We start from the raw sequence: 24,589 nt of genomic DNA, 5'->3' as shown, positions 1-24,589 counted from the left end.
CTCGTGGCTTGTCGGATCTTTTTCTCCATTTTCCAATCCAAATTGCATTTGTTTTACTTTTATTTAGTCTCATGCCTGAAACTTTACCAAAGTTTTCAACAATGCATAAACCCCTTTCAATACTATTACTATTTCCAACAAACAGAACTGTATCATCTGCGAGTTGTGCTATACGAGCTTCTTCAATATTTGTTCCGAACAGAAGAGGTATTCCTTTATACTCTAAATCATCTCTTATGTTACAGGCCATACATTCTACAACTAAAATAAAAAGCAAAGCAGACAAGGGGCAACCTTGCCTTATTCCACTATTCATTTCAAAGCTTTCAGAAATCCATCCGTTATTAACAATTACACACTCTGTTTTATTGTAAATTGTTCTGATCCAGTTGCAAAAACCCTCACCAAAATTAAACTTTTTTAAGACACTAAACATAAAATCTCTGCTGACAGAGTCAAATGCTTTTCGAAAATCAAGCGATAGAACAGCCCCTTCTATTTCTTCTTCTAATGTGTAGTAGAGGATATCATTAATAAACCGAACATTTTCTCCAGAAGAACGACCTTTTATGTACCCTTTTTGGTCATTGTTAATTAATCTTGAAATTATCTTATGGAGTCTAGAACAAAGAGTTTGAGTTAATATTTTGTAATCTATGTTTTAGCTTTGGATATCTTAATGTTGGATTCAGAATTTTAAAATAGATTGGGGCCAAACCTGGGACAGTATAATATATACTGCCTCAGCACATGGGCGTAGATTGTAGGTGCGGATACATCCCACATGGCAGTAAATTAGTTCCACTAAGTAGGTTGAAATACCAAAAATGAACATTTAGTTTTCATTGGAATAGGGATTTGCTCAGCCCCAGTGGCGTAACGCCCGTGTGGGGGCCCTATGACTTTCTGAGACTAGGATCCTTTTTTGGGTCCCAGTAGTCAATTCCATTATAGGATTTTAGATGAGCTTGTTTTTAATAATTTTTTCATTTTATTCTACATGTTTTTAACGACTAATACATGATAATATATGAGTGGCGAATCCAGGAATTCGAAATGTAGAGGGGGCCGGAGGGACTTTCACAGATGGAGGGTCTGTACCATTTTAGCCCCACTATGGTTGGGGCTGAGGTCACAAAATTAATGATTATGGCAACTTTAGATGTCCACAAATAGCACTCACAGACATTTTTTTCTCAAAAATTTATATGTCCTACAGTTGATGTTAGACATATTATGCTGTTTGTATCAACCTTTAGGTCAGGGTGCTGGCTCGAAGATCCTATGGGTTTGGGCCCTGCGGACTACCGAACGAGAGCGCATAGGCATCACGTCAGCCCCAACTTTGTTGGTAAGAAAGTTTAGGATTATTGCAATATAGCCGGAAATGACACTTTCAGAATCCGCCACTGTATTTGGCTGTCATTAAAGATGGTAAACATGTCTTCATCGTGTTAGTGTTATTCACCATGATTGAATAAATTACATGTTTTTATCAAGGACCTATAATTTTTTAAGGTCCATGGTTATATATAGCAGTGTTTTTTATATTTGTCTTGCTTAATATATTTAACAATATGAATTTCCTTCAAAATATTTCCATAATAGGCCTAATTTTGTTTCATGCACCCTGTGCCCACCCTCTTCCCCCCTACATGGGTTGTGAAAATGTACAATAGATATGTAGATATAAAGTATTATCCCAGCCTGGAATCTCTGAAGTATCTAAGTTGTTTTTTTTTTCAGAAATGTTATGATGAAGAAAGGAAGATCAATATGAAATAGAAAGGTTAAAGGCAATAAAGACAAAATGGAAGGTAAACTAATCAAGACAATTTTCAACTTGCTCTCAAAGAACATTATGCCCAGTGATGTATCATTTCTGTCATTGTATGTGAGAAGGGAATACTTTCTTGTTATTCCTTGATAGCATAAATGCTAATTCTAGGCATACTGATCATTTGTGCTTTTTTAACCAAAAATCTTGGACTCAAGCTTTCTTTCACTCGATTACCATTAGGCTACCTCAAGTATAGGACAAACTGGCAGGACCAATATTGATGCTACAATTCTATAGAATCCACCTTGATTTGGGATTGGCCCACCAGTATTGCTAAAATGATGGGGTTCACTTTGGTTGGTCCTGGTCTACTTATTTTTCAGATTGCTATTTAACTGTTTAATGGATCAAATAAATAATGAGATGAAAGATGAAATGTAACATGTATTTTTAGTATCAAATGCTTTCTTTATCAATACCATTACCAGAAATGTTTTTATTATTCTTTTAGGGCTTTAAATTTTAAAATACAAGATTTTATCTTAAAAGCAATGTTACCAGTAAAAATAAATATTTTGGTATCACCTTATTATAACAATCTTGATTCCAAAGTATGTTAGTAACCATAGAAATACAGTAACCTATAAATAACCTTCTAACATGAACACATATATTGTTGTCATTTCATAATTTTGAATAAAAAAATAATTTTATTAAGAAAAAACCTACAGTAAATAATAGGAAAATGATGCTGATATGAAGATGATGACAAATGATAATTTAATTGACAGTGATGAAGATGATGATGCTTATTTGTTTGATCATAATGAAATTTAAAAATAATTTATTTAAGTTTTGATTTAATGTAAATAAAGGGTATTTTCCAGCTACATTAATAATGAGACTTTTTTATTTTTGTAGAAATCACGGATGATGCTTTCAGACAGCTGTTGTCATTTTTTTCGAATTGGTATGACCAGCGTGGATGGATCGGTATGCTCAAAGTTTTGTACAGAGATCTCTTTGAAAACAAATTTGAGTTGAATAAGGCTGCTAAGGTGATAGACTTAATGAATTTGCTGATTGCTTCTGGAGATCTGCACTCAACATACCTCAGTATTCTCTATGATACCATAAACATAACAAAGCAATATGGTTTGGAAAGGGAAATCAAAGATAACCTGCTACCATCATTCCCAAATGTTAGAGATGTAATGACCTCAAAATTCACACCTCACAGACAAAAAATTATGAAGCTTGGAATGGTACTGATTGATGACGACATAAAAATGATCAGTGGATTGTATAACAAACCAAAGAAGTATGCAGACACATGGAGTTTGATTATGGATTTGGAGCACAACAGGATAATTTGTGAAGGAAATATGGACACTTTCATTGAGAAATTGAATACCCTGAAACTCCAACAGGCTGTGGAAGTTTTCAAAGAAGGTATTAATTTAATTATTATTTTATATCAACATAATAATTGGTGATTATGTCAGAGATGGGCAAAGTCGTACAGTAAACAAAGAATCCACAAAACAATGCAAATTGATTTACAGTAGATTCAGATTATCATCAAGGGACACAGTCAGGGCATGAATTAGACAAACTGGTACCCCTCAAATTACTGCATGTACGAGTAAAATAGTAAGGTTAGCATTTTCAAGGAAATTCTTTTTTTTATTCTTCATTAGAATATCAAAACTTGCAGTGATATTTACAACAAATTTTGCATAATGGTAAGACATTGAAAAATTAAAAGTGTTAACATTAAAATTATTTATATTAAAATTTGAAAAAAGCATTAAACATTTAAGGCTTTTACATTAGAAGTACTTTTAAGCTACATTTTCAGTTCAGTTTCTTGATTAGCATCAAAATTGCAGCAAGGCTGAATTTCATGATATTGACAATAATGAAATTAAAAACATTAATCAAGCATTAGCACAAGACATGAAAAAACTAATAAGTAAAATTAGAATACATTAAAATTTGAAACATTTTAATGTGAGGCCCATTTAAAGGGATTTTAGTGCAAACGTCCTGGACATGATATCTCAAAAACTAATCAACTGGTATGAATGAAAATTTTGTGAAGGTTTAACCAAGTTACAATCAAGAAGTTGTCGAGTGCTGGTTGCGATTCAAATTCGGGAGTGAACTTTAAGGTCATTTAAATTTTTATGGTCCTGCATGTTTCTTGTGTTCAAAATATCTAAAAAACAGCTGCACTGGTTTAAATGCCAGTTACAGGGCTTGTTAGGTACAGTATAACCCAAGGATGAGGTGATTAAATTTTGGTGACCAAATGAGGACCATACATTTTAACATGTGACACTAAAAATCAAATCCCCATATTTCTATTTCCATAATATTTCCATTTCAACACCAATACATTGCATGCATTTTGTTTGTCAGCTATAAAGAGTAAAAAGTGCTAGTATGCTAAATCAGAGCACTTAAGGAATTGGCAGGTGTACAACTGATACAATGGAAGGTGTTCGAAAAATGAAGTGATTATATTTTGGTGTCGATAGATATGGACCCTTCAAAGCAAAACGTTGCAGATCAGATATCTCAAAAACTAATCTAAGTGAAACTTTCATGTTAGTGTCTTTATAAAGTAAGAGATTGGCGAGTTATTGTGCCTTTTTGAAGAAGAATGGAGTGAAGTGAGTTGTTGTGGTAGTGGTAGTGGTTAAACTAAATTAGGAACATTTTTTGGGAGGATTATTTTATAGAAAGGGTATTGCGGTGGGCGGAGATATGCTTTCTACTGAGTGCTCTTGTTATTATTATTGAGCTTTGACACATTTGTTTTTTTAGAGCTCACAAACACTTTGAAGTGTTCGATGATACACACACACACACACACTGTTTGGTCTTATTAATTTGTGTTTGAGAGGGTGGTGGGATGAGTAGTTTAGATATTGGTTGGTGTGTGCTGATTGTCAGTACAGTATACTGTTCTGGTAAACTAGCTATTTTCTTCCTGTGTGATGAGAGTATTTGTGAGGTAGATATTGTTAGTGGCCCTATTGAGGCTTGAATAGCGCCCTCTGCCAGTTGTCTGGTTTTTCAGGAGTTGGGATTAGGCCATGCAGGAGTACAATCCATTGTCTCTTTTCATGTTTTGCTAGATGGATTCTGTTTGAATGGGTTTTGCATTTTTTCAGTCGTTAGTATAATGGTTATAGAGTCTCACGGAAATTGGGACAGCCTCCCGCACTTCCGCAAAGGAAGAATCTCTTGGAAAATAACCAGTTTCCCGCAAATTCATAATATATTTGCATGTGTTACTATTTACTATAAATTGTCTCCTGGACATCAGTGCTGATGGGTATCACCATGCACAGCAAAATAAATTTATGTTAAGAAAGTTCATTTAACCAGATCTCATGGAAGGGACTTTTTCTAGCTTGGTACCCCTGTGGTTGTATTTAACCATGTGATTGGTTATACTGCAGCTGATTTGTGAATGAGCTCAGTTTCAGTGTTTCTGGATGCTCTAGTGCACACACCTGTTGTGTTATTGGTGACATCTTTTTTACGTACTTCCAATCGGGTCTTCAATTTCCTGCTGCAGTTTCACTGATGTATACTGAATCACAGTATCCAATCTCTTAAACTACAGCACAATTTTCACTGACATCAATCTTATGTTTAGGATGGATGAGGTGATCTTGTAGTTTATTGATATTTATTTGTGTTTTATGATTTATATTTGTATATCAAACACAATGATCATATAGAATAGCATTAAATTACTTTCTCAATATATATCTCAAAATGCTTTCCTGTCAATAAATGTGCAACCAATTTATGAGTTTAATTATTTTGTTATGGTAAGTAATAAATAAATTGATATTTAATGTACCAGTAATTAATTGTTGATTTTTTTTTTCAGACATTCCAGCTCCAAATCCATCTTCAAACCCAGGACAAGCAAGTAGTAAGATAAATAATGTTTATTGTGGTGTCTTATAATATTATCATGTTATTTGTTACTGTGTTTTATTTTTAAAAAAAAATTCCCTTTCAATTTTGAATATTTAAGAAGCATCAATTATCCCCATCTTGATAGCTTGTAGAATGCTGCTTTGCCTTTAGAGATTTGATTTAAAGTAGTTGATAATTAACATTGTATTTAGTTTTATATGACTTATATTTGTAAATATATAATCACAAATAAGGTCACTTACAGTACTGTATAGGTCTTCCATGTCTAAACATGTCAAATTGCTTTCATATCACTGTAAAAATATAATTGTTAATTGGGCTAAATAATATATACTTAATTTAATGAACTGGTAATCAGTTATTGAATCATTTCAGACATTCCAAAGTCACCATCGAATTCAGGACAAGCAAGTGGTAAGATAATGCGTCTTAATATATTATTTTGTTATAGTTATTTGTGAAAATACTTTTTATACAGGACAGTACAGAAGTTGATCTGGCAGTGGCGTCTCCAGGATTTTGTAAACCTGGATGGTGGAATAGAAATAATACATTCACTGAACTTTACGCCAGGTGCAAAACCAGGGATGGAGCCTAACGATAACTATGACTACACAATTTAATTGGTCATTGCTGTCTAAATAAACTTACTTTGCCATTTATTTCCATTAATTTACAATGCTTTTTACATTTGAACAAAAGGTGGGTATTCAGACACTGTGAAACTGTAGTTCTATTCATGTTTTTGTTATTGTGGTCATTTATTCACTGTGGGATGGTGCAGAATTTTCTATTCAGAATATTTTAGTACAGATGCTGTATCTGGATGTGTACAAAATAATAGTAAAAAAATAGCATTTCATAATGGAACATAATGTTCATGTCTCTGCTTTTATGGTTATACACCTGTATTTCTTTATATCAACAACAGCTTGATTTTGTCCTGTGTCATTCCAGTTTGATGTTTTATTCACCACTGATTATTTCTTGTAGAAAACTGAAATGTTATGAAAATACTTATTTAAACCATGGAGGTACTATTGAGGAGGAGATCACTCGGCAACAGATCACTTTGATGCGACAAACCAATGTGTTCCCCGCCTTTGGATCACTGATGGGCGTATTATCATATTATTAACATTTTTTTCATTAGCAATCACTTGGCATCGACATGCTTTTTTATGCTTTAACACAGCAGATTTGAGATAAACCGTTTGATTTTAACTCATCAAATATATTTCAAATTAACAATGTTCCCCTGATAGTTTTTTTTTTTTTTTTACTTTTAGCATGTTATTATGTGTGTTTCTGGAACAGATTCCGCAAAATATTTCTGTTACAATTTTTTCTGTCTTCATTATAATTTTGTTTAAAGATCGATTGGTTCAGCTATAAAATTAAGGCAGCGTAAAACTGAATGTTAATCTGACTTTGCATTGAATTTTTGAATAGTTAACAGTCGTTAACCCTAAAATGAATTAATTTATTATAATCCTCAATCATTTCTTAATTAATATCTGTTGAAATTAGAATTATTGAGTGCGATGTAGAAGGCAACAAGGATTGCGCAGAATAGAAATTTGTACAATGTTGCTGTGAGAGAAGCTATGCTCTAATAACAGTACGGCTATGATGACGACGACAATCCAATTTATGGAAATTGAAGTTGAAATATACCATACTTTTAAAGCTCATGTAAATGTTTCATTAAATTCGAAACTTTTTTTTGCTGTAGACAATATTAATATGTTTGGTATTTCTTGAAAGGTAAGTATATTAGCTTCAAGATAGAAATGATTGCGCATCCATAGTGATTGACTGTTGACATTGAAAAAAGAGTGCTCTCCATTTTGCCATGTTTAATTTTTTGGTAAACTAAGCCTGCAGGAGCATTGGTGAACACATTAAACTTCAAAGGCATCGCGTATACGTTCTTTACGCTCTGCAGCAGCTTTGTTCTTGGCTCAAGCTGCATGTGCGGAGCTTTTTGAGTGACCTCCATTTCAATACTACCCAGTGGTGGCGCCAGAGGGGGGCTGGGGCTATGCCCCCCTCGTCGGGGAAGACGAGTACATTTCGTCGGGGAATTTTAAAAAAATTAAAAAAAAAGAATTTACATGTCTGTTCGTTTGGCAACTATATCGCCTTCACTGACCTATTTGTGTACTGTTTGTCTTAACTTTTTATCACAATAGTAACAAAAACAATAATAATAATAATAATAATAATGATATAATAACATACATTTACGTGCTGTTTTATTGTAAGTTAACCGACTACCGTATATATTACTTTTCACATTGAATTAAGCCCCTGAAACAACAGATATTCTTCACAATGAATTAATTACGTTCAAACATCTATTGGAACGTAAGTCATCAGAACAGTATCAAGTGTTAAAACAACGTTTTGACACAATTTTTAAAAATGTTATGTATTGAAATAAAAAAAAAAGAATTCAAATGCCCCTCCCCTGTTTGAAAAATTCTGGATCCGCCCCTGTTCAATGGGACTAATTAAAAATGGTTTATGTTCTACTATTACAAATGCTCGTTTGGATATCCTCAAGCAACCTCGTGGTTTACAGATTTCAGGCAAAATTTCAAAAAGTTATAACTTTACTTTGAATTAAAAGCTTGTACTGTGACGTTCCAGGTGACATTGTGTTTTCTTAATTTATCGTAGTATAATGTCACAAATTGGTGGCCTTACAATTTACAGTAAGACATTATTCTTATTCGTAATTTTGTTGTTAATAATTCACAATCACATGGATTATGAAAACCTGGATTTTGCCATGATGGGAGGATAGTATTGTACTGTAATATGGTGGGTTTTTTTTAAAATAATATAAAAGTAAAATGGATTTGAAAATAAGTACATTGCTTACTCTTTGTTTCTCGTTGTTTTATTCAAAATTTCTCGGGTTTGGAAGTTAATTTCGACATTAAAAAACATACAAGACATATTATGGTAGCTTGATGCCTATTAATTAACTTATAGAAATTTGTCAAATATCCGTTGCTTCCAGGGGCTTCTCCCCTGCACCCCATGGGTGACCCCTAGGCAGCTGACTCCCCCAGCCAAATAAGGCTCGCCTCGCTCACCTACCCCCCCCCCCAACACAAACCAACACCCTGAAACCCTGGGCTACTCTTTATTTCTTTATTTTTTTTTAGACTTGTTAAAGTATATAAGCATTTGAATCACTCATGCTTTCTCTGTGTTAGAAATTTATACAGTCAGAGACTAATTCGTCTCTCACTGGGATCAACGCAGGCCTCAAGTCTTATTTCATGTTTAATTTTCAAGAATATTTAATATTTTAATCTCAATTGACTTTTGTTTACAGACATTCCAAATACATCTTCAAACTCAGGGAATAGATTTGGTGAAGGTAATATGTGATTTTTCATTGTTGTTCTTTTTAAATATATTTTATCATTACAAAGTTAACTGATAAAAGTGGTACTGTATATAAATATCAATTACAATATACAATTTAGTTGAAAATGGTTTCACTAACTCAAGTAAGTTTGTTTTGATCAATGTATAATGATAACATGTTTAACTTAAACCAGTCTGAAACCTTAGCTAATTCAATGTTCATAGTTTCAAATAATATGTTTTTGTTACAATGAGAATAAGAAATGACAATTATAAAAACCAGAGCATTTTTAAGGGTTGATTTAAATGTATGAAACTCTGGGAGGTCATTTAACTAGACCTCAAAGATGCATGTTTGTGACCAAAAACTTGTTTAAAATTGTGGTTTTCATAAGCAGGCATATTGTAAATGTATGATGCATGAAAGTTTAAGGAAATTTCAAATATGGGATTTACAGTATATTGGAGAAAATTGACAGTCTGTCTTGAGTATAAAATACTAGTACCTAGATTTTACAAGTAAGTTTTAGGCCATTCTGTGGGTAGCTATCCAGAGTTTAGTGCTCATTCTGTATCACTGGGTCTATAATCAGGGCTGGAAAAAGTGTGCGGCCGGCGGTCGGAGGCATTGACCATTACCCCAGAGGCATTTTAGAAAAAAAATATTTTAATTTTGTTTTTCACAATTTAATGCATACCGGTAATTAAATTTGATATTTATGCTTGCTCCAAACCACGAAATGTAGCTATAATGGTGTAAAGATAGCATTTGGTGCTGCAGGAATTTGATCAAGATAACTTTCATAGTTGGAGGCACAAAAATATTTTTTCTAGGCCTGTCTATAATAATAATATTATAATAATAATAATAAAATCTTTCATTTTACAAGAGAAGCTCATTCACCAAGTTGGTGCTCTTCCACAAGGCCGTATATGTACCTTTTACGTACCATGAAAACTTAATTATAAAATAAATAACTAAATAAAAACTACTTAACTTATATAAATATACAAATAAAAGGAAAATAGAAAAGCTTAAAAAAAAAACCAAAGATACTCCCAAATGAACTGAGATCCCTTGGCTAATTTTAAAAATTTGTTGCTAAATCTGTTCCTTGAATGTGAAGTATGTTGTAGAACAGACAAATTCAAGAATGTCCTTTTATGATGTTGTCTACTGTTAAATGTGTCCTAGTGTTTTGCTTCTTGTGTGCTTTGAGCCGCTGTTTTTTGGTTTATAATGATTTGGTAAAAAGAGATCATATTATGATGATTATACTAGTGGTAGATTTGCAAAATGCATTTTATCATGCTCTCCATGTGCTTCCTTTTCATTTGTAAATGCCTATTGAACTTACTGTACTGTAGCATACTTTGCAACAGTAATAAGTGTTGTTAATGGGGAGAGCTGTGCAGTGTAGACCCACACGCAGCTCAGCACAATGATGTGAGTTATGGATTATTCTCCTACTGTACCATTCCTTTAGGCCCTAAAGTACAAGCAATTGAAATTCACAGTGGAAGGCTTGACCCTACAACCTCAAGGTTGAAAACTTGAAACTAACCATCCACATTCTCGTTATATGCTTCAATGCTTCAATACACAACTAGAATGATACTGTGAACCCATTTTTAACTTTACTGATCTAATGAGACAAAATCCCTTTAAGCACATTATTGAATTTTTTTAAAGTATATGTGTACAGTATAAATAGAGATCAAATATATTAATTTGTTTGGCTTGTTTTGACTACATAACAAAACATTTTTAATAATTAATTCTGTGCACGTGTAAGAAAACCAAAAATGAACAGATTGAGCATGCTGCACGGTGCAGTGTGGACGATTTCATTATCTGGAAAGGGTATATAAAAATTAACTTTTTAAACGATCAATCATTAGCGAAATATTATTAAAACATACACTCCCAATTTATGCATAACACGGTAGAAATAAGATGTGTCCACTGTCAAGCTAATTTTTTAAAAGTCTTTGATACAGCTGATAACATTCCTCATTTCAGAAAATGGAACATGCCAATTCCTGTGGCCTGCTGTGAGCCCGGGCAATTTTTATTCTTGAATGCCTTTGATAAAACTTAAAAATATTGGAAGAAAATTTTATTCCAATTACATTAATTCTGATATATACTGTAACTGATCACAAGAAAATTTGTTTTCTGTTGCCACGTCAACCTAAGCGATCTGATTAGTATAGACAAAGTTAAGACTTGGTAAAGGAACAACTCCTCATAAGCCAGCTCAAATCCCGCTGAAAACACACTAATATTGCCTATATTTTCGTAATTCAGCCCAAAAGTGAAGGGGGCCAAATATTTGAAAAACAAATATTTTGTAAATTGTTTGCAATAGCTATATTTCTAACATCCTATAAACCGTTTCAACCTAATACAGTATATCCGACCTTTAAGTTTTGAGTTTTTTGTAGTAAAATCAGTCAATGTTTTTGAAGAAACGCTATAGGATAGAGTGATTTTCACAGTAGCCTTTTTGCAGTAAAGTAGACTAAACAAATTGATATAACAAGAAATTAAATTAAAAGAAAAATACTTGCCTGAAAATAATACTGTAACAGAGAAATATAGCATCAATAACATGCTAAAAATATATATCATATTGGTATAAATTCTTGTTAACTGTGAAATTTATATCAGATTTACACATGAATAGAACTTGAGACATAAATATTATCAGTATTATATCAAAGGTATTATTTTTTCAAATTTATTTTTATTTTTGCAAATAAATGGTTTCAATATTTTGCTGAATCCATTAAGTCTGTATGATTTTCTAATCCTGTCATTCTAAAGTTATAAATATTTTACATTGCAAAAGATATTTAAAATGAAATTATTATATTTGTTTAGAGCATCCCGATACATAATGGACAACTTTTTTGGTTTTTCCACCCCTATTTTTTCAGTGAGTTAAGGGCGGGTGGATTAGGGCAAAACAAACAATTTTTTTTCTTGGCCTTATGTTATTGTTATTACAACTTCTTTATTTAAGTACCCGGTAGTGGCACCATTAGGGCAGAACAACACTCTTAGCAACTATACTTCTAAAAATTAAACCACATGAATTTTTTTAACTACTTTAAGACAAATACCCCATTCAGACTAGCATCGCATTGCGATCGGTTGTAGCAATTGCGACACCCAATCGCAAAGTAAAATGGTGTCTGAAAGCTCACCAATAGTAGTCGATATGTAATCGATATCGCAATTGTTACCCGTTGCGATTGGGTGCTACAATCTTTATTACTCCCGATTACCACGGAATCCGATCGCAACGAATCACAACGACTGTTCAGCCTGTCTCTTATACACATCTAGATGTGTATAAGAGACAGCCGGAGGCCTAGGCCCTAGAATGTAAAGTTTGTTTGTGTTGGTCTGAATGCGTTCGTTGATTGCGATCGGGAGTAATCAGTTTTGGATTACCACCGATTACATCGCAACCGATCGCAACAGAGTGTAGTCTGAATAGGGTATAATTGTGCTACTATTACTACTTCTATTGCTGGTATTACCAGATTGTCATTATGAATTATTACAATCACCATATTATTATTATTGCTGACTGATTTTTTTGTCATTAGTTCTGTAATTTCGTTGTTTACATTTACAATTGACACTGTGTGATAGTGAAAAATAAAGTTCCCTTTTTAATTTATAATATTTTAGTACAGATGCTATACAATTGGAATGTCTGCACAAAATACTGATAAGCTAGCATTATAATGGAACATAAAAAATGTGTTTTCTTTATGGTCAAACCAACCACAGTTGGATGTTGTTCTGTTTGCAATTGATTATTTATTGAAGAAAATTGAAACACTATAAAAATTAAAATTTAAATCCAAACTTCTGAATTGAACCTTGTGTTACTATTTATTTGCTGGATTTTAGTTTACAGTATGTTACAATTAGAGCATGCGTTAGTACTAATAAAGTACTTGGTCACTATTATTATTAAGCATAATATTTAAAGATAATAGCTACCCACATTTAGTGTGTTTGCAATATACTAATAATTGTAAAAAATGTTTCATAAGGTAGGTGTTGTTGGTTTTATATAGCAATAGCATTGTTAACCAACATTGTCGTCATTATCTTGGACAATCAATTATTTCAGGTCAGAAAGTTCATCTTTATGGAACTTGGTATTGAATTGCTGACTAATTTAATGTTAGAAAGTTATTCTTCCTTGTTGCTGCATTCAGTGGTGTTTTTGTATATCATTGAATGATAATAGTCAATTTCAATCCTAATATTGCTAAAACCTAAACTTTTTCCTCCATGGTCTGATAGTCTCCTCTATTATTGGGTTTTGCATTTTTTCGGATGGTAGTGAAGTATGGTTATAGAGTCTCAAATAAATCAGGATGGCCTTCCACACTTCCGCAAGCAAGAATCGCTCAGAAAATAACCTGCAAATTCATAATATTATTGAATGTTTTACTATTTATCATCAATTGTCTTACAGAAGTCAGTGCTGATTGGTATCACCATTCACAGCAAAATAAATTCATGGCTTGAGGCTTGAATAGCACCCTCTGCCAGTTGTCTGGTTTTTTCAGGAGTTTGGATTAGGCCATACTGTACATGTAAAAACGGGTACAATCCATTGTCTCTTTTCATGTTTTGCTAGATGGATTCTGTTTGTATGAGTTTTGCATTTTTTTAGTCGGTAGTATGTTTATAGAGTCTCATGGAAATTGGGATGGCCTCCCGCACTTCCGCAAGGAAGAATCTCTCGGAAAATAACCAGTCTCCCGCAAATTCCTAATATATTTGCATGTTTTACTATTTATTATAAATTATCTCCTGGACGTCAGTGCTGATTGGTATTACCATGCACAGCAAAATAAAATTATGTTAAGAAAGTTCATTTAACCAGATCTCATGGAAGGGATTTTTTCTAGCTTGGTACCCCTGTGGTTGTATTTAACCATGTGACTGGTTATACTGTAGCTGATTTGTGAATGAGCTCATTTGCAGTGTTTCTGGATGCTCTAGTGCACACACCTGTTGTGTTATTGGTGACATCTTTTTTATGTTCTTCCAATCAGGTCTTCAATTTCCTGCCAGTTTCACCAATTTCCTGCCAGTTTCACCGATGTAGACTGAATCACAGTTCAGGCATCCAATTATCTCATAAACTACATCACACTCTTCACTGGCATCGATTTGTTCTGTAGGATGGATAACGTGATCTTGTAGTTTATTGATATTTATCTGTGTTTTATGATTTCTATTTGTATATCAAACACAGTGATCATATAAAATAGCATTTATATGGCTTTTCCTTGTCTTACCATCTCCAAATGCTTTCCATGTCTTAATATCTCAAAAATGTACAACCAGTTTATGAGTTAAATTATTTATTATGGTAAATAATAAATAAATTGATATTTGTTGTACCAGTAATTAATTGTTTAATTTTGTTTCAGACATTCAAACTCCAAAGCCATCTTTAAACCCAGGACAAGCAAGTGGTAAGATAAATAATGTTTACATTGGTGTCTTTAATAATAATATTATCCTGTTATTTGTTACTGTGTCTACTGTGACTTTATCTACTACTACTGCTGCTACTACCACTGTCATTGACACTGTGGATGCTTTAATATAGGGTGTGAAAAAATTCCCTTTCAATTCAGACTATTTTCCAGATATTTAAAGTGCTCTTATTAGAGTGAAACAATAATTTTAAGAAGCCATCAGCTTTCCCAATCCAGATTACTTGTACTGTAAAATGCTACTTTGAGTAATTTTTCCTTCTTGTTTGAAATGATTTAGAGTAGTTGAATATTGTATTTAGTTATATATGGCTTACATTTGTATTAAAATACAGTAATCACGTATAAGTTGGGCATTTACAATACTGTTTAGGTCTTCCATGTCTAAACATGTCAAGTTGTTTATCGTTGTAAAAATGTTCAATTGTTAGTTATGGTAAATAATAAATATATTATTTTAACAGACTGGTAATCAATTATTGAATAATATTTCAGACATTCCAAAGCCGCCATCAAACTCAGGAGAAGCAAGTGCTAAGATAAGGCTAATACATTTGTGTCTTATTTTATTACTTACTTCATGGTTCTTAAGTCCACTGTTGAACATGCCCCTCCTCTAAACTCTTCCACCTCATTCTGTCTGTTTCTTTAAACCAATATTTCCTCTATGTTTTCAAGTCATCTTTCTACATCTGTTTGTGTCTTCCTCTCCTTCTTTTACTTTCTCTGGGTATCCAGTCTGTTATTTTTGTGGCTGTTATTAATATTTGTACAAAAACTGTATTGTACAGTACGGTAACATAGGCAGTGGCGTAACAAGATTTTGAAAACAGGGTTCTAAATACAATTTAGTACAACCATTGAACTTTATGGGTGCAAAACTAGGGGTAGAGCATTCGATGACTATGAATACACAATTTAGTTGGTTGTTAACGTCTAAAGTAACTTACCTTGCCATGTATTTCTATTAATTGACTATTATCTTTTTCACATTTGAATAAAAAGGTGGGTACTTGGGCACCATGAAAACACCCATTGGTAATGCCATTGCGTTGTAAACCAATTGTACTTTAATACAATACATTAAAACCAGATGAATTTAATTTACATCATTACGATTTTGCTACTACTACTTCTACTGCTGGTACTGAATTACACTGTCATTATAATTTCTATTATTATTATTATTATTATTATTATTATTATTATTATTATTATTATTATTATTATTACTGTTGTTGTTACTAGTTCTATTGCTGTTATGGTTATTGTGGTCATTTATTCACAATTGACACTGTTGGATGGTGCAGAATATGGTGTGAACAAATTCCCTTTACAATTCAGAATATTTTGGTACAGATTCTGTTGTATTTGAATGTCTACAAAATGATAGTAAAAAGCTAGCATTGGAACATAATATCCATGTTTCTTTATGGTCATACACTGTATTTTAGCTTGATTTTTGTCCTGTGTTATTCCAGTTGGATGTTCTATTCACTTTCTTGTAGAAAACTGAAATGTTATGAAAATACTTAATTAAACCATGGAGGTATTTAAACCAAAACCATGAAAACCTGGATTACTATTCATTTCTTTAGTTGTTACAATTAGAGCATGGGTTACTTATAGTACATGGTCACTGTTATTAAGCATGAGCATTTGAACCACTAACTAAAGCTTTCTGTTTCAGAAATTCATACCACAGGTCTCCTTCCAATTAAAGACCACTTTTGGGGATGGGTTTCCATGATTTTTAGCAGCTCTGGTCTCTAATTAGAATAATAAAAATAATTTGGGACCACAGAAAAGTGGTCTTTATTTGGAGATGGTCTTTAATTGGAGGGAGACCTGAATAATGAATAATATAATCAGACCTTCCCCCTCTGGCATCAACATAGGCCTCAACTCTTATTTCATGTTTAATTTTCAAAAATATTTAATATTTTATTTTTAATTGACTTTCATATACACATTCCAAATGCACCTTCAATCTCAGGACATAGATTTAGTGAAGGTAATATTTGATTTTTCATTGTTGTTTTCTTTTAATGCTACTACCATTACTGTGGCGACTGCCATTATTATTCATGGTTGACAATGGGATTGTTCAAGATACAAAAAAATTCCTTTTCAATTCAGAATACTGTACTTTGTACAGATATCTGAAGTGTTTTTATAGTGAAACATTTACATCAACATAAAATATTTTCATCTTGAAAGCTTGTATAATGTTGCTTTTGTGTAATTGTTTTTTCTGTTTGCAAGATTTAGAATAGTTGATATTAAATATTGTATTGTATTTTATTATGACTTCAGACATTCTTCAAACTCAGGACAAGCAAGTGGAAAGATAATGCTTACATTTGTGTCTTGTTATATTATTATGTTATTGTTATTTGTACAAAGATTTTATTGTAGAGTAAGTAGTTAATCTGCAGTGACGTCTCCAGGATTTTGAAAAGCAGGGTGCTGAATAGAAATATCACACCCACTAAATTTTATGCAAGGCATGAAACTACAGACAGATCATATCGATGACTATGACTACACAATTAAATTGCTTGTTAACTTCTAAAGTAACTTATTTTGTCATTTATTTCCATTAATTTATTATAATTTTTTTTCACATTTGAACAAAAAGGTGGGCTCTTAAGCACTGTGAAAAACTCCTGGTTGGGGTACTGCTGGGCAAACAAGTTAATTAATTCATTCATTCATTCATCCGTACATCTGTTCGTTTCCACACCCGCCTTTCCTATTCTTTTAAAAGCCATTATTGAACAACACAGATCCCCGACTGCTGGACAAATCAACGCACATGGGAAATCCCCAAATTGGTTTGCACATATTCTTGTGTAAACAGTTACAACTCAAAATTGAACCTCGGAGCAGGTTTGACTTGGTTTGACTTTCGTAATATAATTTTGCTGTTTTAAAATAAATATTAATAAATTTAATAACTTTATTACTCATTGTGTTAACTTTTCAATGTAAGTAATGAGCTGGAAATATTTGTATTCTTTTCACTCCACTCACATCATTTTTGAATGACCACACTTGATAGAATACAATGACATGCTGTACTGTGTATGAAGCCTAAAACATGGGGAAATTCCCTCCTAAGACTAGCTTTTACCACCAAAATTGCATTATAAACAGCATTCTTCTGGACCTAAGCTGGGTAACCAGGGAGAATGCCCTGGAGTCCGGGCACGGGAGGGCCCTGGGGTAACAAATAATAAAATAAAATAAGTAAACAAAAATTATTAAATGTATACATTCATCCTGTTTCATTCACTTGTATTTTCCCCATGAGAATTCTAATTCTTTTTCATGAATATTTTTGTGACTTCTATTGCTCTAGAGTTACAATGTATCAAATAGTAAATTCTTTACAATATTATTTTATTTCAAAATGACACCCCTGTCAGTGTATTTTACTACTAAAAAATATATAAGTGTATTACTAGGATCAGCTTCTGTAATTTTCATTACAGTCTCTCAAGTTGCATCTTCACACACCAGAAAGAAACGTCGTAAAGGTAGAGATTGTTTTCTATTAAATTTGAACTTACATTCAGTATTGTATATTGGTCTAATTCAGAGGCTGAATCAGCATTTTTTTAAAACTGGGAGGAGGGTGGCAGCATGTGTTTTGAAATTTGGAGGTGGGGGGGGGGTGTTATGGACAAATTTTATTTACATACTCAGCAGTGATGTAGCAGAGAAGAAATGGAAGTAAGTTTCTAAAGGGGTGGGGGTGGGAGTTGTGAGGCATTACACCTCAGTAATATCATTTGTCGTAGCATACGTCCCATAGCACTAGACAATGGGTAGATACAGATTTGTTTCCAGGTAGAGGGAGAGCTGGAGGTAGGCAAGGTGTCTCTCCACACCTCGCTCTATGGAACACCAACTTATAATGTAAAATCTGCATAATAGTACCAAATGTCCCTGTTTTAGAAAGAGGGAGAGCATAAATAAATTTAAGGGTTATTAGACTAAAACTTATAAATTTATAATTTTATTCATTGGAAAATACAAAAATAGATCAAATTATTATTTATCATTATTCTCATTTAAGACTTTACTAGTGTTTAAATTATGGTTGCATAGTAATATATTGCACATTTCTCCTTATTGGTATTCTTATACATTATCACTTTTATTAATTTATTTAAATTGTCGGAATATCGCAGTTATCGATTAATTATTATTTTAATTTTACAAATAATTAGGTTTTTACAGTAGGAATTAAAAACATATTTTAAAATTTTATCATTTAAATGCACACACAAAAAAACCTATTAAACTAAAAAAGAAATAAAAGAATAAACAATTTAACCAAAATACAAGAGGGAGGAACAATTTAGTTTTGTCCACTCTGAAAGCTGGTATTCAAAAGGTGAGTTATGCTAAGTACTAGGTATTGTTAATTTTTGTAGTCTCCCTGTGGGACATCTTGGCTCAATAAGTAACGAGGTATTGCTTTTCCTTAAGGTTCTAGTACAAGTAACATTTGGGGGTAGTATATACCTATGCCTATGTGGTTTCAAAATTTTTAAATCATATTTCAGTAGTAATACTTCTCTTCTTGATTCGAAGGTGTTAAAAATATGAGCCAGTAGAGATCTACTATAAGAATGGTAACATTGACCTAGAAAAATTTGACAGGCCCTTTTTTGGACATGTTCAATTTTCAGACATTGGTGTTTAGTGATAGAACTGTGCAAACATGAGCAATATTCTAACAAAGGTCTGCCACTGGTCGTTCTTAGTTAAACCACGCCCACCTACGAAGTGGTAAAATCCTACTTAACGAAGACAACCAGTCGAATAGAAAAACTTATAAATATACAACAAAAAAATAGCTGCATGGTTGCCGCGATACACGCTGCGTAATCAAGATTGCTTCGGCTTGTGGCAGTATGGGTTTTACGTAAAAAATTGTTTTCATCCTGTTAGCCTACAATTACTTTTTGACTTCATGTGGGTAAATATTAAAATTTGTATTTTCTGAAATCTAATCTAAATTATATTAAACGCAATTAATTAATTTTACTTACAGTCTCTCAAAGTGCATCTTCATACACAAGTAAGAAACCTCATAAAGGTAAAGCAAAACATTGTTTTTATTTAGTAATTGAATCAGTTTTAGTATTGAATATTAATCTAAATTTTGACAAAATTTTACATGTATCCAATAAACAGAGGTACTGTATTTGCAGATTGTTAAATTTGTTACTTTTCTACAAAAGATACAGTCACTACCAGTATGTATCTCAATGTATTATAATATTCAAAAAGTTTGCATATATTTCACTGTACATCAAGGGCTTAGCCAGCGAGCTGTCCGACGGCCAACAATTATTTAGGACTGCCACTTTTACCGTGACGGCTTGGACAGCTTGGCCTACTAAGCTCGGCCTAGCCTAGTTGGGCCTGTCTACTTTCAGCAAATTCTTTACAATATTATTTTGTTTCAAAATGACACCCCTGTCAGTGTAATTTACTATTGAAAAATATTCAAGTGTATTACTAGGCTCAGCTTTTGTATTTTCATTACAGTCTCTCAAGCTGCATCTTCACATGTCGGAAAGAAACGTCGTAAAGGTAGAGATTGTTTTCTATTAAATTTGAACTTGCATCCACTATAGTATATTGGTCTAATTCAGGGGCGGATCCAGTGTTTTTTAAAGTGGGAGGAGGGCAGCTGCGTGTGTTTTAAAATTTGGAGGGGGGTTCTGGACAAATTTTATTTACGTATTCAGCAGTGACGTAGCAGAGAATTTGAATCTATAGATTCAAATTTCTGTATTCTAAAAGGATATTTTGGACAGCCTATTTCATTTTATTCTTGCTAAACCTGTGGTACATTCAGTTATTCTGGTCCAAAAATGGATTAGCAGAAGTTTGCAACAATGTTAGTACCTTTCATCCAAGGCTTACTTAAATCACACCATTATTACCAAACTTGTATGCATCTATTTATATACCATGTCATGATTACCATTTAAAATGATTTCACTGTATTATAAATGCTAAACCTCTGTAACTTTTATAACAGGCTTTCAAAGTGCACTTCACACACATGGACAAAGACCTGGTAAAGGTATAGTAATACATGGTTTTCCTGTAAATCATACATTTAAAAAATAAGGGCTTTCCACAACAATTATTATTGTATAATTAGCAACTTGAGCAGATGAAATAAAGTCTTTTATCTGGTTCCTGAACCAAAGAAAATTATGATGCAATTGGCATTTTGCCTTAGAAGCTAAGATCCAGCTGATTTTTGGTATTTTTAACTCACTGATTAAGAGAACTCGGTAGATCCGCCTAATTTCCATATTTAAAATGGCATTCATCCAAATTACGTTTAAGACAGACTTTATATGGCATTCTTAGGCTTCAAAAATTATGTCCTATGATCACTTCATACAGAGACTATTAAGATGGGGCCTAGAAAGATAAAACTATATCTTTTCCTTCATAAAATTTTAAATTATACATTTAATATGGGCTTAAATTAACCTAATTTTGAACTGTTTATTTAATTAATTTAGCCTGAAATACACATGAAGCAATTATCTCATTAAAATTTTAATATTTAATCAATCTAGTATTTAACATCTCAGAACAAAAATTGTGTACAGAGACTGGTAAGCCATCTAAAAGAATCATGCCCATTGAAAAGAAAATTACATCAACCTTTAATAGCAAATTACAGTAATAGATCCTGGGTTCCAGACCATAAACTTTTTTATTGCACTTGGTGTGCACCATACCAAAGTTAATTGGCATCCCATACTTAATTTCTTTCATGAGAAAAAACAATATTAAAGGACTTACGGCTAATCTATGATAGATCATAAATCAAGAAAACAAATTTAGATAATTTGAAAATATAATATAAAAAAACAAATAAATGAATTAAAGGTTATGATATTACCCTTGGTATCGAAAACATCTTTAATTATCACTTGAGGTGTTTCTCCATACCAAGGGTACTATTATAAACTCTAATTCATTATTTGTTTTATTTGCAGATTAAAGTAAAAAAAGAAAAAATAATAATTGAAAATATAATATACAGATAAATCGCTGACATGTTTAATTATCAATTGAGAAGGTATTAATCTATACTAGTTATTACTAGATAAGTTATTGTCATGAGATTGAATGAATTAGTTATTTTTATGTATACTTTTTTATGTGATTTTGTTCAAAGCTTGCTTTGGATACCTTCTATTTACCATGTTTCCTTAATATTTATTTTATGTTTTATTCTGTAATGTCATTATAAGATGTAATAAACGTTCTATTATTCGCCCATCAACAAAGCATTATAGCAATCGTTCTTTTTCTTGGGTTTCTGTCTTTCATTAGAATGCTTTGCCTATTACAATCTGACAGGCAACTTCCATTTTTGATTTTAAGGCAGCTTTAATAACTCACCTTTTTAACGTGTACTTTTCTTAAATTTTTCCTAGCATTTTAATTTTTATTGTTAAGCACATTGAAGCTTTAGCATAATGCGCTATATAAGCCAAAATTATTATTATTATTGTAAACTGTGACAGAACTGAACAGTAAATGAACAATGATATTTTATGTGCTTATTTACATCAAAATATTGAGCATATTTTTTTCTATATTATTTATTCATAGTCACTTTGGGATTGAAACGCCAGCAAATAGATCAACCTGATCCTGAAATAGTATACCAACCAGGTCAAAAGACTCCCCTGGATATGGTTAATGAACTCCATGAAAATATTGAAATGTTGAAAGCAAAGGATTTTAAAGCATTTTCTACAAAATTTAAACATATTTATGATTACCTCAAAAGTCTAAAGTTATTTATAGATGGAATATCAGAAGGATCTATTGTATTTCATCTTTATGTTTATGATCCATATGCATTGATGAATTTATGGGAAATACATTCAAGTGGGGAACTCATCAATGATTTTGGAGCAATAATAGTCCCAGAAAATCTTCAATTTGAACTTGCATCCAGTATTGTATATTGTTCTAATTCAGGGGCTGATCCAGCATTTTTTTAAAGTGGGAGGAGAGCGGCAGCATGTATTTTAAGATTTGGGGGGGTCTGGACAAATTTTATTTACGTACTCAGCAGTGACTTAGCAGTGAAGTATAGCAGAGAGCATAACAAATTTTGAGGATTATTAGACTAAAACTTATAATTTTATTCATTGGAAAATACAAAAATGGATCAAGTTATTAGTTATCATTATTCTCATTTAAGCCTTTACTAGTGTTTAAATTATGTAGAATTGTGATTTATAGAATACTATTTTTTCTTTTCATATTTTATTATTTCCCCCCACACTCTGGCATCGGTTGATCCGCTCGAGCTGGCTCAGTCAAACAAGGCCTCTAGCATCATACTGAGGCCTTGCAAGGCAAGCCCATCAATCACTAGCCGGACCGATTCCAGACTGCCGGCCAGAATTTGACATAGCCTCAACTGCCCAGACTGGGATTGGTTACCTAGATAAACTATTTCTTAACTTGATATATGAGAAAATCTCACAATTGTCTATAGGATTGTTTTATGTTCTTTGACTGATTCAGTTTTTGTTTAATCTTCTATTTATAGGTGTGAAATGTACACTTAAGCGCAAAAAGAAGGATTATCGACCACATCCAGAATATGTTCTTAATTTGTTAAAAGAATTTGATAAACATAAAAGCCATCTACGTTGTATTCATTTGCCAGAGTGTTTTGCTGGACTAAGGAGCATTGTCCAGTTTTATAAAGGTCTTGGTTTAAAGTTAGACGAAGTAGAAGTAGGATGTATTGTGTTTCATCTATCAACACATGATCCTAATGCTTTGTTGAATCTATGGGAAATACATTCTAGTGGGAAGCTCATCAAGGATTTAACAGGAATATTAGTGCCAGAAAAACATCAGCAGGAGTTCTTGGATGAATGGATGACATACATTGATGAAAATGAATACAAAGCTGCACTCCGTATTCTGAAAGAAAAGGGTAAGAACAAAGAATTTAAGCCAATTTGATTAAAATTATTTTTCTATTAGAATGACAAGCGTGGCTAAAGTATACTAGTTCAAATGAGTGTGTGTGTGAACACAAAGACAGAACAAACATTAATGGCAATAGTGGCAATTAATTTCATATAACTAAGTAACCTATTTTATTTTTCATTATAATAAGTCGTATGGAATGTGTCTTGTCTTAGCTCTTGCAGACCTAATTTGACCATCTTAATTTTAGAGTATACTGTTCTTGCGTAGATATATATAATATATGCTGCTACGTTCTTATGCTAGTTTCTCAGTTTAACATTTAGCGAATGTACGCTTGTGTTGGGATAGTAAGCCTCACTGTATATTTAAAGTTTACAGTATTTGGCGGCCATTTAAGAACATCTATAACTTGGATCTATAAATCTTCAATGAAAGTGTCATCCTGGATAACTGCTTTTAACATTTCACTCTCCTAAAGTAATTTATAGACATTTTGGTCAAGACCAGAGTATAAAATACCACAGTCGTGTCGTCATGACGCCAGGTGGCGCTCTCTTTTGTCAACAGATGTAGGTTGCCGTTCATTACGCCTGAATCACTGCATAGGCTTTCTGGAATAGGCATTTTAAAATCTAATATTTTACCATAAATTTTACCAACAAAATGTACTTAAAACACAAAAGCTCGCATTATATTAGTTATCGAACACACATTTAATCATCATTTAAAATTTACAAAGAAAAAGTAAGATACAACATCTTAATTACATTAGAAATTGGGATCAGTGGTTTGTTAGTGGCGAAAATGCTGTCGGATTGAATGCATTTTGCAGTGATAGCTACGAGTAGTATCACATGGTATCGTGACGTGACACTGTAGTACTCTATTACA

General features: G+C 32.5%; 1 protein-coding gene across 15 annotated transcripts in view; it reads left to right on the top strand.

The window, feature by feature from the left end:
* LOC117110342 overlaps positions 1–23,825 on the top strand; it is a 25,470-nt gene extending 1,645 nt beyond the window's left edge. Inside the window, exons 2-13 of one of the 15 annotated variants that reach the window (XM_033253026.1) lie at positions 1,747–1,817; positions 2,702–3,232; positions 5,694–5,738; positions 6,122–6,160; positions 9,099–9,143; positions 14,609–14,653; positions 16,647–16,691; positions 18,175–18,219; positions 19,746–19,790; positions 20,246–20,290; positions 20,745–20,789; positions 23,304–23,823. In XM_033253026.1, the coding sequence (XP_033108917.1) occupies positions 1,811–1,817; positions 2,702–3,232; positions 5,694–5,738; positions 6,122–6,160; positions 9,099–9,143; positions 14,609–14,653; positions 16,647–16,691; positions 18,175–18,219; positions 19,746–19,790; positions 20,246–20,290; positions 20,745–20,789; positions 23,304–23,728 (1,362 nt within the window). In that variant the 5' untranslated portion in view covers positions 1,747–1,810 and the 3' untranslated portion in view covers positions 23,729–23,823. Of the gene's footprint in view, positions 1–1,707; positions 1,818–2,701; positions 3,233–5,693; positions 5,739–6,121; positions 6,161–9,098; positions 9,144–14,608; positions 14,654–16,646; positions 16,692–18,174; positions 18,220–19,745; positions 19,791–20,245; positions 20,291–20,744; positions 20,790–22,348 lie in introns of those variants that run through there. The other 14 variants (XM_033253025.1, XM_033253027.1, XM_033253030.1 and 11 more) reach the window with 14 other exon arrangements.
* The last annotated feature ends 764 nt before the right edge of the window (positions 23,826–24,589 follow it).

This window comes from Anneissia japonica, unplaced genomic scaffold (assembly GCF_011630105.1).
Source record: "Anneissia japonica isolate Jap-2015-1 unplaced genomic scaffold, ASM1163010v1 scaffold288220_len29539_cov128, whole genome shotgun sequence".
In the NCBI taxonomy this organism is placed as follows: Eukaryota; Metazoa; Echinodermata; class Crinoidea; order Comatulida; family Comatulidae; genus Anneissia; species Anneissia japonica.
This window is presented reverse-complemented; position numbering and strand designations above follow the sequence as displayed.